This window comes from Piliocolobus tephrosceles, chromosome 11 (assembly GCF_002776525.5).
Source record: "Piliocolobus tephrosceles isolate RC106 chromosome 11, ASM277652v3, whole genome shotgun sequence".
NCBI lineage: Eukaryota > Metazoa > Chordata > Mammalia > Primates > Cercopithecidae > Piliocolobus > Piliocolobus tephrosceles.
In genome coordinates, this window is record NC_045444.1 from 38328682 (window position 1) to 38346938 (window position 18257).

The 18257-nt window shown below is 37.6% G+C and overlaps 2 protein-coding genes across 17 annotated transcripts in view; one reads left to right on the plus strand and one right to left on the minus strand.

Moving 5' to 3' along the window:
- The window catches only part of FMNL2 (formin like 2), a 315818-nt gene extending 310613 nt beyond the window's left edge, over positions 1-5205 (plus strand). For 2 of the 4 annotated variants that reach the window (XM_023217434.1, XM_023217436.1), the window contains 2 exons: positions 842-935; positions 3172-5205. In XM_023217434.1, coding sequence (XP_023073202.1) covers positions 842-935; position 3172 — 95 coding nt within the window. In that variant the 3' untranslated portion in view covers positions 3173-5205. The remainder of the gene's footprint in view (positions 1-841; positions 936-3171) is intronic. The other 2 variants (XM_023217435.2, XM_023217437.1) reach the window with 2 other exon arrangements.
- A 1888-nt stretch (positions 5206-7093) lies between these two features.
- PRPF40A (pre-mRNA processing factor 40 homolog A) overlaps positions 7094-18257 on the minus strand; it is a 68140-nt gene continuing 56976 nt past the window's right edge. For all 13 annotated transcript variants that reach the window (XM_023217429.2, XM_023217428.3, XM_026453997.2 and 10 more), the window contains 5 exons: positions 14670-14756; positions 14476-14572; positions 14331-14392; positions 13278-13409; positions 7094-11809 (listed from right to left, as the gene is read on the minus strand). In XM_023217429.2, the coding sequence (XP_023073197.1) occupies positions 11717-11809; positions 13278-13409; positions 14331-14392; positions 14476-14572; positions 14670-14756 (471 nt within the window). In that variant the 3' untranslated portion in view covers positions 7094-11716. The remainder of the gene's footprint in view (positions 11810-13277; positions 13410-14330; positions 14393-14475; positions 14573-14669; positions 14757-18257) is intronic.

Genomic DNA, 18257 nt, shown 5'->3' on the forward strand with positions numbered 1-18257 from the left:
CAGGCGCGGTGGCTCAAGCCTGTAATCCCAGCACTTTGGGAGGCCAAGACGGGTGGATCACGAGGTCAGGAGATGGAGACCATCCTGGCGAACACGGTGAAACCCCGTCTCTACTAAAAAATACAAAAAACTAGCCGGGCGAGGTGGCGGGCGCCTGTATTCCCAGCTACTCGGGAGGCTGAGGCAGGAGAATGGCGTGAACCTGGGAGGCGGAGCTTGCAGTGAGCTGAGATCCGGCCACTGCACTCCAGCCTGGGCGACAGTGCGAGACTCCGTCTCAAAAAAAAAAAAAAAAAAAAAAAAAAAAACGAACTTCTCTTCAGTGTCTAGTTGATTAGAAAAGAGACAAGGGGAAGCACATACTCTAACTGGACATAGCCATTGACTCCTGTGCTGAGATTGACATGGAATTGGGTATGTGTTTCTTTTGTGGCATAACTATTCTATGAATTGCACTTATGTATGTTCTTCTATCTCTGATAGCAAAGGACATAGAGTGTCATTGCCTGCTCTGCAGTGTACTTACCCACCAGTGCTTATTAACAGGCTAGAAAACTTGTCATCTGCTTGGCTGATGTTTGTATCAGTTTTGCTGCTGGACTATATCTTTCTGGAGCCAATCTTCAAAGCAGCTTGGAACTGGGTGGTCAGAGAGCTGGGTGGGAAGATGCACTCATCCTTCCCTTATTTGATCTAACACTTCTTGTAGTAATGGCTTCCCATTCTCTTCCTCTGTTGGCTAACATGCCTGGGAATGTTGAGCACTAAGTTGAGTTGCTTTCCATTTTCATCCCATTTTTTCTTAACCATCATTTTGTGTTTTTGTTTTTTTTCTGTTTAGCCTTAAAGAAGAATAATATCACTAAATTTCCAAATGTTCACTCGAGGGTAAGGATTTCTTCTAGCACACCGGTGGTGGAGGATACACAGAGCTGGCAAGCATCACTTTTTACTTAGCTTCCTCCTCTCTCTGTATGCAGATCAATGGTTTCAATCTATGGCTGAGGGTAATACTGGTGAGAATCTGACCAGGGAGTTTTTGTACCTCACACTCCAATGATGCAGGGATTGAGCCTCTCTATTGGACTCTTTCTCAGCCTGCTTTTAACTTCTCAAGTGTGATGGCTTGGGCAAGGGTATTAGCTGATGATTGTATTTGCTTTGAGTGCTGGGCTGTCCTTCCCTTACCCCCATCTTGGCCTTTGAGTTACTCAGTTAAACCCATTTTGATCTAAAGCGACTGAAAGCAGGTCCTGGCCAGGGAATATGAACTAAAGCCTTTGAAGGATTAAGATCTTTAGAACTAATTGCTCGGTTGAAGAACCACAGAGCTACATATGAGGCAAAAGTGTAATTCTGGCCTTCCATTGCCAGTGTGGCATAGGAAGCAGAGGCTTGAGAAGACTGGGGTATGTAAAACTATTTTTTCCTTAAATTTAAGAGTAGAGGCTGGGCACGGTGGCTCACACCTGTAATCTGTAATCCCAGCATTTTGGGAGGCCAAGGCAGGCAAATTGCTTGAGTTCAAGATCACCCTAGGCAATGAAGCGAAACCCCCGTCTCTACAAAAAAAATACAAAAGTTAGCCAGGCATGCTGGCAAATGCCTGTAGCCCAGCTACGCAAGAGGCTGAGGTGGGCAGATCGCTTGAGCTCAGGAAGTGGATGCTGCAGTGAGTAGATATCCATCACTATACTCCAGCCTGGGTGACAAAGACTGTCCTCCCCCGAAAACCCCCCCAGGAGAGAGTAGGGCAGGGTCACACAAATTCCCATGAGTCAAGGAGCCAGGAAGGTAACAGGCCGGGTAGGAACTGTGCTGAACCTAGAGCACAGATCTTAGCTCCAGCTTCTTTTTGCTGTGTAGGAATTGGGGCCTGGTTTTGCCAGATCTTCCAATTTTTCAAAGAAGCCAGAAACCCAGGTCTTTATGTTAATTACCAATTTAAACATCAGGAAACTTTATTTTAAAATGTGAGGGGGGGCACAGTGGAGCAAACATTCTGTGGGTCAAATGTGGTCCATCAGCTCCACTTTCAACTTGTTGAGTAAAGGGATACAAAAGATTCAATTTGGTTTAATTCTGTTATTTGTTTGTATTTCCTTTTCTAAAGATACCATGTATTCTAGCAGAAGTCAACAATACTAAGCTAATGAAAGGGAATTAAATACTAATTAAACAAAACAAGAGGAAAAGTATAAAGCCTGCTTTACTTTTTGCACTATGCCCTGACTTCATCAAAGGGAGGCTGCATAGCCTAGCCTGCTGGCTAGGTTACCTGACTTACTCAAGAAAGCTTGCCTTCATACTGAGTTCTTGCATAAAATTCCTCTGCTCATCCCTTCATGACGACAGAGCAATGCCTGTTTGGACTGGTATGCGGTGATTGATTCATTCATTTAACAAGGATTTTCTTATGCAGGAGGGCCCAGACAACTTCTCCTTGCTGACATAATGTAAAAAGTATTGGGTGGTAGAGCTCTGTACTCCCTGCTTCTCAGGAGGCTGAGGTGGGAGAATCACTTGAGACTGGTTCAAGTCTGGCCTAGACCACATAACAAGACCTCATTTCTTTAAAAAAAAAAAAAAAATAGGTGGCCGAAAAGGATGTCAGGGAATAGATTATGTTTAGATTTAATGGTTAATTGAACATTTTGTTTAAAATTTACAAAATAAAAAACTCAGCTAGCTTAATGGAATGAAAATCGAGTCCCTTATCTGCAAAGTGAAAGCCTTTAGGTTCTTGTTACAACTGCAAGGATAAGATGGGACAGGACCGTCTGGTTTATTAATTTTGCAGTGTAAAATTTACTGCAATTACTGTTTATTCATTCAGGCTTCCAGAAACAAAAAAAATTAAGCTACAGCTGCTTCTAATTTAAGAAACATTTCAAAATAAGACTTCAGCTAGACTCTGGCCAGTGACAGAAATAATCTGTATTTTCCTCTCAAAGTCCTAGAATCCTACCAGTATTACACCCTATTTTGTTTGATTGTAAATATTGAAGGCAAATGTTTATGTCTTTGATTCAATGCTCGGTGAGTTTGAAGGGCCCGTTAGCTGACTTTTCTACACAAGCTGCTTTGATTGGCTGCCAGCTGGCCTTTGTCTTGCTTAGACACATGCTGTTAAAGGTTGCTATTCTCTCACTGGCACTCTCCTCTTTACAGATCTTAGAAACCAACCATACAGACGAGCCGATGCGGTGAGGAGAAGCGTCAGGCGGCGCTTTGATGATCAGAACTTGCGTTCTGTTAATGGTGCCGAAATAACAATGTGAACCTGAGACCGGCCTGCATGAATACAGGGTGTGCGTGAATGAAACTGCCCACATGAACTTTATGTGCTACCATTTAACTGCAGCCTTGTACACACAAAAAATATTCTTAAGGGCTCAGATTTAGCAAACACAAAATAATTTTAAAATGAGCTCTCCTTTCAACCCTTGTTAACAAGTGCCTAAAAATGGAAGTACCTGTTCAGATTAATCAAAGCAATAGGATTTGATTTGATTAGGTATCTTTTTACACCAGTATGTTATTGTTTTTTTAACCAAAATGTAAATTTCTTACTAAACTCATTACCTGCCATTGTGATTGTCCCATGATGGCCCACCTGGTTTCCTGATGTTGTAAATAACATGAATGCATCTGCTCTGAGTCCTTTGCTGAGATGTCTTTGAAGGAATTTTGTTTTAGCCATATCCATCAACTTTGTATTTTACTTGCAACTTGGAAGAAGGAAAAAGTCACATGATGAGACTCCTTGTGTCTATAACCAGGCCCTGGCAAAGTGCAAACAGGATGCAATTGCAGTGGCACAAAGGTCACTCAACCCTTTGTTTCCAGTTTCACATTCTACTACTTCTGTGCTAGAGAAAGATGCTCTGTGAGAGGCATTCACCGGTATGAATGTGGAGATATAATGTATAAGACTTATTTGTAGTACTGTGTTCTTCAGCTAGAGGCAGCTTTTAAATAATGCAAGTGTATTTATTAGCACTAAAATTAACATCTCAGTAATCAGTATTAGCATTTCTGAGGACCATTATTAATTCTGAAAACAGAAATTGGTGCCTTGCAAGGAAGAAGTTTACTAGCTCTATTAATAAGCATTCAAGGTTACATCTGCTAGCAGAGTAGTGTTAAGAACCCGGCCTTATTCTCCTCTGACAATCGCAATTTTTTCTTATTTTCTGTAAATTGGAGAAGATACACTTGGCATTGTGTATCAAGGCTAACTTGTTCATGCATTTCCCAGACTACTTATGGGGAATGGCAGTTTAAGTTGCTAAAAAGTACTAACATGGTATTAAGCTTAAATAATATGTAATGGGACTAAATGGCCCACTAAGCCACTGTTATTTTTCCTTCCTCTCTGGCAGGGCACTTGATCCATTCCAAAGTCAAAAACTGGACTGAAGCTAAATTTGTACTTTTCATAATACACATTCTGCTTCTGGCTTATCTTCTTGGTACATCAATATATTAATTGTAAAGTTTATTGTATAGTATTTAACCGCTGAAGTTCCTATTTTACGTTGTGCTTATGTGAACCCCTTGGTGAAGGTCCCTTTTCCTTGGATGTGTAGTTATATGATCTTTTTAAATGTACAGATATTTTGCTATAAAACTGGTGCAGTTTTTTATGGTTTTTACACTTCTCTTTAATTCCCACCTAAGCCTCTGGGTAATATTGTAAATATTGTTTTAAAATGCATCAGCCTATGCTATACAATCTGAATGTTATTTTAACTTATAGTTTTTTTTTAATATATATATTTAACTACAAGGACAGTTTAGGGAGCAAGTTACCTACCACATTTCACTTTAGTGTACCTATTTACAGAAAGATTAAACTGCCACCTGCAGGCACATTCCCATATATGTGTACTTTAAAAAGAACATGCCAAGATTTTGTCTTTCTGTGGACTCAGCAACATTGACTTTGATTAAAAATAGCAATTTGACCAAGTTGGACTTCCACTACAAAGCAGCTGTTTTCCAAAGTTCAATGCTGACATATATATGTTAAAATAATTGCCTATTTATTCATCTACAAATAGACAACGTTGGCATGTTCTTTTCTGTTTGTCTATTAATGGGCCTGCTTCTTAGCAATATTAGAATGTTTTATAAAAGCAATTCATGTTACTTTTCTGGTCTTTTCATGGCATATGAGCAAATAAACTATTTACACTACTATTCTGTAATATGTCATAATCTTTCAATGGTACAATTTAGGGGGTTTTAGCAATATTATGTGGACTTACCTTCTAGAAACACATATATCTATCTTGCTATTTGAACTCAGAATCCAAATATACTTGGTAAACTTCAAGAAGGATTCCTCCCTATGTGAAAAATCTTGACCACCTGCTACATAAAACAGAAAATGGATCTTGGAAATGAGACTACATCTCCAAAATTGTATTTATAAACATACAGCTTCTGGGGAAACAGCACCTTTGTTTGGTGAAATGCCACAACCCCCCAGCAGTCCCACCAAATGTTTCAATTAGTTTGTACAAATAAATAAAGATAATAGGCTATATATGAACCTGCACAGTTAACACTGCACCCAACAACCATACCAGTTGGCAAGGTGCACAAGCAGTTTGGCCCCCACTGCACAAATGGACTTACTTACAGTTGTAAGAAAACTCCCATTCATCAAAAGTTTATGTGTAACATTTCATGTTCTTTTTATGGAAACAAGGAAAATTTTAAATTTAGAATACCTTTCAAGTGGCTTAAATTTAGACATATATAGTCATTTAAGGAAGTATTATAACATATAATTAGTGTCACAACCACCACAGTGTACTTTGCATTTGTCACACATAGCTGCTTACAGATTAACGGCAATAATCTTTATTCCTCACAAGAAGCCTGTGAGGTATTTAACACTGTTGTGCACATTGGGAAACTGACTTGCCCAGGGTGCAATCTAATAATTGCCTATAATAAAGCCTTAGGTCTTTTGTTCCCAATTCAGTGCACCTTCCACTAAACCAGTTATAAAATGTGTTAAAAGCTTTATTTTATGAAAGACAAAAAATTAAGTTCTGCAATCAGTAAGGATCTCGTTTGTTTTACTATCAGACTGGTGCCTAATGGTAAAATAAAAATCTTTTAATATTCCACAAATACAGAATGTTTTCAAACTCAACTATAGCAGTAAGTTCAAATGAGGCAGAGAGAGTAACATTCATCTTTTAAAAGGTATTTACCAATAACTTTGAATTATTAAATACTCACGTTCCCCACTCCCTATCATGTAACACTAAAATTCACTGCAATGCCCAGTGACCATCCTGACTCAACTCTGCTCTCAATAGAATGGGGCTTAATATCCATCACTGACTCTGCTTTGGTTCAACATACTGGAATCATCTCTGTAGAATGAGGTGATCTTTCTTACACTGGAAAATAGATACACTTTTATACCAGCTCCATAATCCATTTTGTTGTTTGTTAGACAAGGTCTGGCTCTATCACCCAGGATGGACTGCAGTGGTGCAATCCTGGCTCAGGGTGACCTCTGCCTCTCGGGCTCAAGCCATCCTCGTACTTCAGCCTCCTGAGTAGCTGAGACTATAGACACGCACAACCACACCTGGCTAACTTTTGTAGAAATGGGGTTTTGCCATGTTGCCCAGCCTGGTTTCAAACTTCTGAGCTCAAGTGATCTGCCTGCCTCGTCCTCCCCAAGTGTTGGGATTACAGGCACAAGCTGTTGCGCCCAGCCACACATACCTATTTTAATGTTTGATAAAACTCTTCTTAGCCCTAATGTATTTCCTAATTTTTATCAGAAATGTCTCCAAAGATGAATTTAACAGATTTCGTCAAAAGGATGTTTTCCATTTCTTTTTAAACTAATAGCCCATCTATGCCCAAGAAACAGACATATACGTGAAAGAAGTGATGGGTTTTTTTTTTTTTTTAAGTCTTTTTATCAAGAAAAAGAGGAATTACACTGAGAAAACATAACGTGGGCCTCTAACAACTCTCACAGCATAGAGCTTGCTGCCTGAGTGGTGCTTAAAGGAAAAAACTGACACAAATCCAATTTAGTAAAAGATGCCACTTTTTCTAATAAATTATATTTATTTACAAAAGGTCTAATTTTATATAACTATGAGGTTCTTTTACATCAGAATAATATATAAACAGAGGTGGAAATCTGGTAATTACAAATACAGAAAATAGAAACCTTGTTCCCTTATTACTCACCTTTCAGAACAAGTCCTTGGCTCAGTTGTAGAGGTAGGGAAGACCAACACCTACCGAAGTTTGCAGGCAGGAGCCCCCAAAAATGTTTATAAATAACACACTTAGATACCCTAAGGAACAGTAGTGAAGAATACCATCAAGGAATGGCTTAGTTTGAATCTGATCTAATTCGCCAGCCACTCAATGTTTTCATTGGCCATGACTAGGGGCAGGGAGGATTAGCCAGTATGAATGTCAACTTTACAAGTAGGGTAATTACCATCAAATTAACAATTACCAATCACTAGCACTGAGATGGCCTTGAACTAGATCCTACTGAGAATCACAAAACAGTTTTGATAGTCTTTATATGGCAAGTTTAAAAAGCAGAGAAGCTATTATACCTAAGTTTCTTAAAATGGAGGGTTAGGGAGAATGTGTGGGTAATTAGAGCAAAATCATCTCTCACTTTCCACCTCACCTTAAAGACAGCTCCAAAAAACTGAGCGCCTGACATGTCACCATGTTTCAGCCCTATTCAAAAATAGCCCAAAATGATTATTTTCAACTTTAAATTGTATGTTCTCACAAGTTTTGGACATGTCTGAAGTAAAAGCTAAGGTAGTCACAAGACCTTATTTTAGGTGCACTTCAATTATGACCGTGACTTTAGTGATGGGTTAGTATGGTTTATTGCAATGATGCTTTTATAAGCCCTTTAATACAGATGATGGGTACCATGGATGCCAGATGAATACATATTTCAACTAATATTTTACATTCATTCCCAAAGTGCCTATTATGTGCCAGGCACTGTCCTATTCCACAAGGATATATAACAGTAAGTGAACCAGACAAATCCCTGCCACCGAGGAACTTACATGACCACCAGTTAAGTCGAAACAATTGGAAGAGTAATGTAAGAATAAAGATGGTAAGAATCATCAGACTGGTATACGCCATTACCAAAAGCACAGAATGAGATTATAAGCCTGTTAGAACACAGTTCCATGAAAGTAAAGACATTATTTTGCTTTCATGTAAAATGAGTGTAACTTTATGTAGAGAATGTAGAATGGTTGAATTAAAATCTACCTAACACTGAGAGAAATATATACCCAAGGGAAAATAAAGAGTCTCAGATTTAAGATAGAAGGAATTAATGTACTTTGCTTCATTTTGTTCAGAAACAGTTTTAAAAGCTGAAGTTTTTTAGTTTTATAATTTATATTTAAGTTACATAATATATTTAAATACCCCTTTTTTAAACAAGCATTCATCACTCCTCCCTGGGTACTATGTGATTACAAATAGTTTTCTCTTACATAGCATCTAAGCTTTAAAAAAAAAAAAACACAACCCAATCTTCATATAAAGGGGTTACTCCTTTCCGGATGCAAAAATGAGTGGCTGCATAGCCAGGACTCAGCTGACTGTAAGACCAGAAGAAAACTGGGAACATTTAGACAAATGTTTTTTAAAGCATATAATCAAATTATGTAATTGAATGAAAACTGAATTACACAGTTTGAAACTAAAAACTTTCCAGAAAAATGCACACAACTTTTTTTTCTAGGAGTTTTTACAGTTTCTTCATCCTACCATTAACTGATTCCCTTACTTTAGGATAATCCTTTTTCATACGATAGTTGTACAAAATGAGGCCCAGTTAAGCAAAAGTCAAAAGATGACAAAGCTGTGACAAATCATTATCAAATTTACTGGGAGGCATAAAATGCACTTTTAAAGTTGGAAAACATCAATAATTTATATGCTCAAGCTACTCTGGCTAATGATAATAAAATGCCAGCTACTATGTTGAAAAAAATGTGGTGGGCACACTGCTTTTATTTAAAAGCATTACACTGTTTTAATTCAGTTAGGAAGAGCGTATACTTCATACTTGATTAGCTAAATTATCTAACTTTTCATACAAATTCAATTTTCCCACAAAGAAATATGAACTGGGAGAAAAAAATATTTAAATTCTGGATATTAAGTATGATATTAAATGTATAAGTGAATTTGATCTAATAGTTCATTAGTATTAATGACACTGAGGGAAGATAAACCCTCAACATTTTCCTAAGAATCTGAGGCGTTAATGAAAAGTATAAATTCCCCTTATCTGAAAATAAACACACTTTCCTGTTTTAACATATTTGTTTAACTCTAATAGAACCAATATTCCAAGACGTTTCAGTTTTTACCAAACTGAAGATTTAAAAACATAACCTATTAGTTTAAAAATATTCACAGAGAACAAAATCTTATCACCTGTACCTTCAGACTGCCAAGTACCTTTCTGGCAACTAAATCCCATTTGATGGGATCCTGAAAGGGAGACAAAGGATCACAGTCACTTAAATTACATCTTTTATGGCAAGGATGTTGCATTTTGAATTGCAATTTGTTTACTACTATGGTTGTTTTTAAGTCAAATAATTTTCATGGGTGAACTACAGGGAAACTTTATATTGTGTTGTAGGGATTTACGGTTATAGTAAGATTATCTCTGTAAGAAATACAGGAATCTATTTTGAGGACATGCTAAAACATCAATAGCTTTTTATTTAAATAGAAAAATCAAAACTTTAAAGCTGTACTTTAGAAATCATTCATGGATGTAATTAAAACAATGTTTTTTACAGATTCTAAAATTCTTTTGTGAAACATCACTAGTATATATTTGCCAATATCAAATGCATACTTTAAAGATTTGCCACTGACTTCCATGTCAAGTGATTGACATGATTAGCAGTATTAACTCACTACAATGGGACCTCTGAAAATTGAGTCTAGACAATTCCCTGTTGCCAAAGTTGGTATGTGTTTTGGCTCTAATATACAATAGGAGACTAATCTCAAGCAAGCAATTTGATTACTTCACATTTTCTCCATGAGTCTTCCTACAAAGCCTGGTCGTATTTCATAGCAGAAAAATGACTTGGGAGACAAAATGAGAAACAATCCCCTCGCCCACCCCTTCAGCCTTTAAAAAGTAGACATTATATTTAATTCAAACGGGGGCAAAATGGGAAAGACACATTCTGGTCAAGTCTACTTTCAAAACTCACTAGGATGGTTGAGGAAAAAAAACTTTTTGTTCTTCTAAATCCCAACTTGAAAGAGAATCTCTTCAAGTGTACACATTAAAAGAATAACACAGATAATATCAAAGAATAGGTGCTAAAATTTACTTATTTACTTAAAAAATCTCCTGCACTGAAGGAAAATAGTATAAATTACATTACCAACCTTCAGAAGTTAGCATGTAGAGTATTCTGTCTTCAAACCATTGCCTCTCTAAAATAGTCTGTAAAAAATTCATAGGTGAAAAACAAATCTAGGGACCTCAAATGCACTGATTTATAATATTCTTAAATATTAAAAAAGGAAAGTAAACTAGCTGTGTGGGTAAGATGAAGCAAAATTTCAGGGATTTAGTACCTTTAAAATGATCATACAATTTCTTTAGAGCTGAGCAATTTAAGTAGAAATAAATACTAGTACACACTAGAAGAGAAGGTTTAATAATTGATAAAAATGTACAAAAATATTCAAATCAGAAATGCTTTAGAATGTGTACCACGAAGTCAATACTTCTCAGTGAGTAGGGAAGGCAAAATACTTCCTCAATAGCGGGGAAAAAAGCAAGAGAAAGACTGACTTTAGAAAAAAAAGACAACTGTTAAAGAAAATGTTTAAGTCAACTTTTTTTTTTTTTTTTTTTTTTTTAGACAAGGATATTGCAACTATCACTTAAAGTCTGGTGGCACATTCTTTAGTAGTAGGTCCTTAAGGCAATATATTTAAATTAATTTACAATTTGATGTTAAAGTTTTTTTTTTAAACATCACCTCAAAATAGATGCTCAAAATAATGCCCTCACAATAGCCTTTGTAAAATGTATTCAGATGTTTGATAAAAAATAATGGTGGCTTTATATTACAGTAGTGCTCATTAGCACCACTATAATTAAGGGTCTACCAAGTTTCCAGCAAAACCACCTATTTCTTAGGAGTTTCACCATAAAAGATCACATTGGCTTTAACCAGTTGGGTAGTGCACAAAAAAGCAGTTTTATCAGTTGCTGGTGCTTTTTTTGTACTACTATATTATCAAAAAATTTTTCATTATATCTTCAAAATCCAGCTTCTATAAAGTAAATCAAATCACCTCATGACTTAGATTTTAGAACAAAGTAGAGACATCTGCAGTTATCAGTAAATTGCCACCTTTAATCCATCCTACAGTGCCCTGTGAAAGGGTCACAGAAAGACAGTTATGACTGTATGAAAATATGATTCTTGATACAGAATCAAAAGTTATTTTCAATTTCCTTTGCTTTTATAAAGTCCACGATAACAATACTTAAATGCACTTTTTTTTTCCTGTGATATAATTAAAACCCAGTGTTACTTCAGTTGAACTTAAAATAGAGTCCCTGGTCTGAATCAGACTTTAAATCATACTGTAAACATATATTTGGTATAATTTATTGATCATCATCCAGTTGCTCCAAAAGGGTTCTTCTGCGCTTTTCCAATTCCCCTTCACTCAGTTCACTGCCAGAAGTATCCCAATTACCCTGAAAAGACATTGATTACAATTATAGTTGACATCAGTACAAAGAGGTTTAAAGGCTGAGCCTGTGAAAAAAGAATCCAATTATCTATATAAATTCTCTTCCAAAGAAACACATTTCACAGAGTATAAAGACTGTGTGAATATGAAACAATATTTCCATTTAATGGAAACCAGGTATTCATTTCCTAGATAATATATTCCTTGCTAATTTTTTTTTTTGGAGACCAAGTCTTGTTCTTGTTACCCAGGCTCATCTCGGCTCACTGCAACCTCTGCCTCCCAGTTCAAGCAATTCTCCTGCCTCAGCCTCCCGAGTAGCTGGGATTACAAGCGTCCGCCACAATACCCAGCTAATTTTTGTATTTTTAGTAGAGATGGGGTTTCGCCATGTTGACCAGGCTGGTCTCGACTCCTGACCTTGTGATCTGCCCACCTCGGCTTCCCAAAGTGCTAGGATTACAGGCATGAGCCACCACACCCGGCCTATTCCTTGCTAATTTTGTAGCTTCCCCCTGGTTCCAGAAGTATTATCACAGAAACAGAAGTAGTATGCTTTAAGCATATGAATTCCTGTGCCAAATAAATACACAAGACTTATGAGCAGGACAAGATTTAGGCTGAACAAACAAAAAGAAAACTGCACTGTATGTGAGACACAACCTTTGAAAAGTGGATAGTTCACATATTGTCCTCTTTCACTCCAGGGATTTCATTTAACCCACCATAAGCTGCTAAAAAGTACAAAGGAAGCATTCACTCTTCACTTACGATGTGACTCAGACTCACCTGTTTCAGCTCTAAAAAAAACCCCACCCTATACCAACGAATCAGAATATCCAGAGATCCCTAATAGGGTTTTATCTACATAGTTTATGCTCTCCAGTGATGATTCATAGGCATTTACCCTTGCTAAACCCACAGTATTTGCATTATTAGGCTCTGTCATTCATATATACATATATTTGAAAACGACTAATTATGTAATCTGTTAGTGAAATAATTAACTTTGGCTTATATTCTCCTCTCCTATTTTTTGCCCTTCCTCCACCCCAAATCAGTATTCCTAAAAGTTACTGAATTGCTACTTTTTGAAACAAAGGATTTAATGACAGTGACAACTGCAGACATCTGTAGAATCCCAGATTTAGTCTCTCACTTAAAAAAAAATTTGAGAATTAGGTAAAACATGTCCAGTGTCACTTCTTAGTGACCATATCCTTTCTTAGTGAGTTAAGGCTATCGTTATAAAACGCTATATTTAAAAAATGTCAAATTTAGGAGAATCAAATCTAGGATCATTCATGACCAAAAACTATCATAGTGTGAAATGTAGTTAACTGAATTTTCACTGTTTTCTTCAATTGTAGCACACCTGGAAAAGTCTATTCTTTCAACACCATCATGGTTTAACCAAAGAATCCATTTTTGCATTTTGAAAATACAGGTAGGAAACAATTCTAAATACTTACAGAATCCTTTCCAGTCTTTTTCTTAGGCGATTTGTGTTTTGATTCTGATCTTTGTCTAGTTCTGTCTTTTTCACTTTCCCGATCTTTTTCTTTTTTATCCTTCTCTCGCTCAGCATCGGATTCTGGAGAGTCCTGAATGAATAGAAAACAACAGGTTAGCATTTTGATGAAGATACCATTCTTATATAGGTAATTCTTATATAAGTAATACTTAAGAACATCTACGTATAACAGATTATGTGTTCTTAGAATGTGAATTGTTAACCTCAAGGATTAAGTAAAATTTACCCAAGATTCAAGGGGGACAGCTTTCCCTTGGGAAGGATAATATTCTAACAGGATAAAATACCACTCAGGAGACTTACTACCACATCAGATGTGTAATATCTATTATGTAAATACAGAGACATATTACATTTTTCACTAACTCAGTATAATACTGGTTTATACATGTACCTAGGATACTGCTGTTAGCTTTAACACATAAGGCAGAAAGCTGTACTAATAAAATTTTCTTGAAATTGCTGAGTAGGAATTATTTAAAATTTAACGTTAGTGCTTAAATAAATGGCTCTTCATTAGATATACACAAATTCAAATAAAAAAAATGTAACTCAACAAGTTTGTGGTGATACCCAGGCCTTCACATTTTGAAAAAGCTCCTTAGGTGGATCCTAATGTACACCAAAGATTAAGATCTACAAGCGTAGAGGAGTGGTTGTTTTAACATTTAAACTTGTGGTTCTCAACAACAGCTTCAATCTACACATACACACAAATATACATACATACACAGAGACACATGCACACGCAAGAGTCTCTTTTCTAGAAGATTAATTTTAAAGACCGGGATGGGGATCCTAACACTGGTGTGTGTATTATTTCAAAGCTCACCAAATGATTTTAAGGGATGATTAAGGTTAAGAGCAACAACAATGTGCCCACCTGAACTGTCCTGCGCTGCAGAGAACTAGATAGAAAAAGGTTCTATGATCTCTGAGGAAGTTAAGGGCAAACGCCTAGGTGAAATGTAAAAATTAGAAGCTTGCTTACAGATTTATGTCTCCTCTTCTTACTTTTCTTCTTATGCTTTTTTGACTTTTTGTAACTTCTCTCTGAGCAGCATAAAAGGAAAAAAAAAGTGTCAGAATTTGAGTGTATCAGTATAAATGATTTAATCAAATAAACAAATGCTCACCAGACTCTGCACTAGAAGAATGTTCTGAAGCAGAACGAGACTCTGATCGTTGTCTTTTCTTCTTTGAATGGCTATCATCATCATCTGAATCTGACCCCTAAAAAATACAAATTTCATTCATAATAATGCTAACACTTTAATACACTCATCGTGCCATAACTTTAATACACTCTTGGTACAATAAATTCCCTTACCGATCGAGAGCGGGAACGTTTCCTATGATGTTTTTTAGATTTCTTAGAATGTTTCTTGTTCTTTGAATGATGATGCTGACATTCATGCTACGGGGACAAAAAAAAATTTCAAGAATTTATATTTACTGTAGGCAGACTGTAAAGAATCTTTAAAAAGCCACGGAAGTAAGTTCTTAGAGTAAAACTCCACAATATATAGAAATGTAATCCCTTGAAACTGCAAAGAATTGTCACTTAAATTTTTTTTCTGTTCCTTCTTGCCCATCCTATACCCACTCATTTAGACATCTAAACAAAACAATGTTAAAAACTATTAGTAGAAAAAGTAGGTTTCTTTTGTTTTTGTTTTGAGACAAAGTCTCGCTCTATCACCCAGGCTGGAGTGCAGTGGTATGATTTTGGCTCAATGCAACCTCTGCTTCCCAGGTTCAAGCAATTCTCCTGCCTCAGCATCCCAAGTAGCTGGGACTACAGGCATGCACCACCACGCCTGGTTAATTTTTGTATTTTTGGTAGAGACAGGTTTCACCATGTTGGCCAGGCTGGGCTCGAACTCCTGACCTCAGGTGATCCACGCGCCTCGGCCTCTCAAAGTGCTGGGCTGGGATTATAGCAATGTGAGCCACTGCACCCAGCTGAAAAAGTTATTTATTTATTTATTTATTTTTAAGACAGAGTCTCACTCTGTCGCCCAGGCTGGAATGCAGTGGCACGATCTCAGCTCACTGCAAGCTCCGCCTCCCGGATTCACACCATTCTCCTGCCTCAGCCTCCCAAGTAGCTGGGATTACAGGTGCCTGCCACCATGCCCAGCTAATTTTTTGTATTTTTAGTAGAGACGGGGTTTCACTGTGTTAGCCAGGATGGTCTCAATCTCCTGACCTCCTGATCCGCCTGCCTTGGCCTCCCAAAATGCTGGGATTACAGGCGTGAGCCACCGCGCCCGGCCTGAAAAAGTAGTTTTTTAGAATGAGAATGGTGTGGTTTAGAAGAAAAGTGTAATATGCAGTCTGCTTTTAATGACAGTGAAATACAATGACATTCAGGCATGGTTTTTGTGATCAATTTGGCTTTGGTCAGCAACTTAGGCCAAGCACTAAGATAAAAAAACAACCTGAAAGCCATCCTTGAATTGAGATATATAAAGTTGATGTCAGAATAAATCCAAAATCTACTACCCCTCTTTCATTTCCTCCAAGGAGCCATTTCCTTCCTCCTCAAACAAGACATCCTTAGACATCCGTATGTTGTCTCTGTGGATTTCTACTCATTAAAACAATTATTAGGTTAGCAGTGATGGGGGGTGCTACAGTACAAGCTCCTTGCCCCTAAACATTTCTATGGCTTTGAGAATAAATTCTACCTCAGTTACAGAAGTGGAAATGGAAAATCTGGATCTCAGAATGCACTATTCTCCTTTTGATCTCACTGAATGCTAACCTAGCTTTCTTTAATACCTTAAGCCTCAGATTATTAGGCCCCAAAATCTGAATGTGTTCAGCCCTTCCCTATGGTACCATTTTTACTCCATTTACCACCTAACTACGTTATCCCCAGTACAGATCGCGAAAGAATCTGGAGATCCTTGAACTGGGGGAAAATAGGTAAGACACTATCTAGAGCAAAGTTTCTCAAAATTAAATGTGTATTTTTTTTTTGGAGAGGGAGTCTGGCTCTGTCGCCCGCGCTGGAGCGCAGTGGCTGGATCTCAGCTCACTGCAAGCTCCGCCTCCCGGGTTCAGGCCATTCTCCTGTCTCAGCCTCCCGAGTAGCTGGGACTACAGGCGCCCGCCACCTCACCTGGCTAGTTTTTTGTATTTTTTAGTAGAGACGGGGTTTCACCGTGTTAGCCAGGATGGTCTCGATCTCCTGACCTCGTGATCCGCCCGTCTCGGCCTCCCAAAGTGCTGGGATTACAGGCTTGAGCCACCACGCCCGGCCTAAATGTGTATTTTAATGCTTGGGAATCTGGTTAAAATGAAGAGTCAGATGCAGGATTTTTGCCCCATGGGGCCTAAGGTTCTGCATTCCTAGGAAGCTTCTAGGTAATGTAGATGCTTGTGGTCTGCACTACATTTGGCACAGAAAAGATCTAGAGGCCCAGCACGGTTGCTCATGCTTATAATCACAGCACTTCAGGAGGCCAAGGCAGGAGACTTGCTTGAGGCCAGCCTGCCCAACATAGCAAGATCCCATCTTTATAAAAACAAAAACCAAAAAAAACCCACAAAAAGCCAAGTGTGATGGCACGTGACTACAGTTCCAGCTACTCAGGAGGATCATTTGAACCCAACAGTTCAAGGCTGCAGTGAGCCATAATTGCACTGCTGCACTCCGGCCTAGAAGTGGATGACAGAGACAGACTCTGCTTTAAAAAAAAAAAAAAAGAATTAAAAAAAAAGGCCAACAGGACCACATCTAGAGGCAGCTGTGAAACAATATAGGGCCTATGTGAATACATGTTACAGAAAAAACGGTGGTTAACATTATATTAATCAAGAACAATAAATCAAGAAACAGGAAATCAAGGAATAGGAAATAGTCAATTTAGTGACCTGCTATGCCCATTTACAATGCAACACTATAATATTAAACACATACTAGTTTTTAGCTTATGAAGTATTAGCTACTCTAAAACTGACAGCATGGCATACTTGTTAAAAGCACTGACCAAGGTCAACATGCCTGGCTTCCAACCCTGTAACTCACTTTACTTCTCTTTGCCTCAGTTTGTTCACCTATTAACTTCATAGGCTTATTGAAAGGATTAAGTTCCTAAATACAATATACATAAAGCAATTAGAACACTGGCCCACTTTTATTCAATAATTATTGGTCAATTCAGCATACTTACAAGGGCCTAACTGACACTGTCATCAAAATACTCTTACTCTTACTTAACTTTTTTTTTTGAGAAGGAGTCCCACTCTGTTGCCCAGGCTGGAGTGCAGTGGCATGATCTTGGCTCACTACAACCTCCACCTCCTGGGTTCAAGCAATTCTCTTGCCTCAGCCTCCCGAGTGGCTGGGCGCCATCACTCCCTGCTAATTTCTTTGTATTTTTAGTAGAGACAGGGTTTTGCCATGTTGCCCAGCACTTCTCAAACTCCTGACCTCTGGTGATCAGCATGCACCTCGGCCTCCCAAAGTGCTGGGATTACATGTGTGAGCCACCGTGCCCAGTGAACCTTACCTATTAAAGTGACCTGAGATGTTTATGTTTCATTGCTTATTTCAACAAAATCTTACCATTTATTCCAGAAACTCTCTGGGTTTTCTACACAGCTAATGTGGTATAATATCTCAAATGTGCCTAAAAGCTGTTTTCTATCTGCTTTACAAGAAAAATTTTTCAGTTTTAAGTCTACTAGTCAATCCATGTGGCTGCCAAACTGCTCAATTTCTAAAACTTTCTAAAAATACAAAACAGTTTTCACATACAAATCTTTATATTCCCATGGAAACTTATAATTTCTTTCACTTAAAAGCAGTTTTTATAGGGAAAAAACCATTCTCTAACTGTCCCAGGTAAGTACATTTGTATGAAAGCAGTGAACATTAAGTAAAACACTTTCATCATTCTAAGTT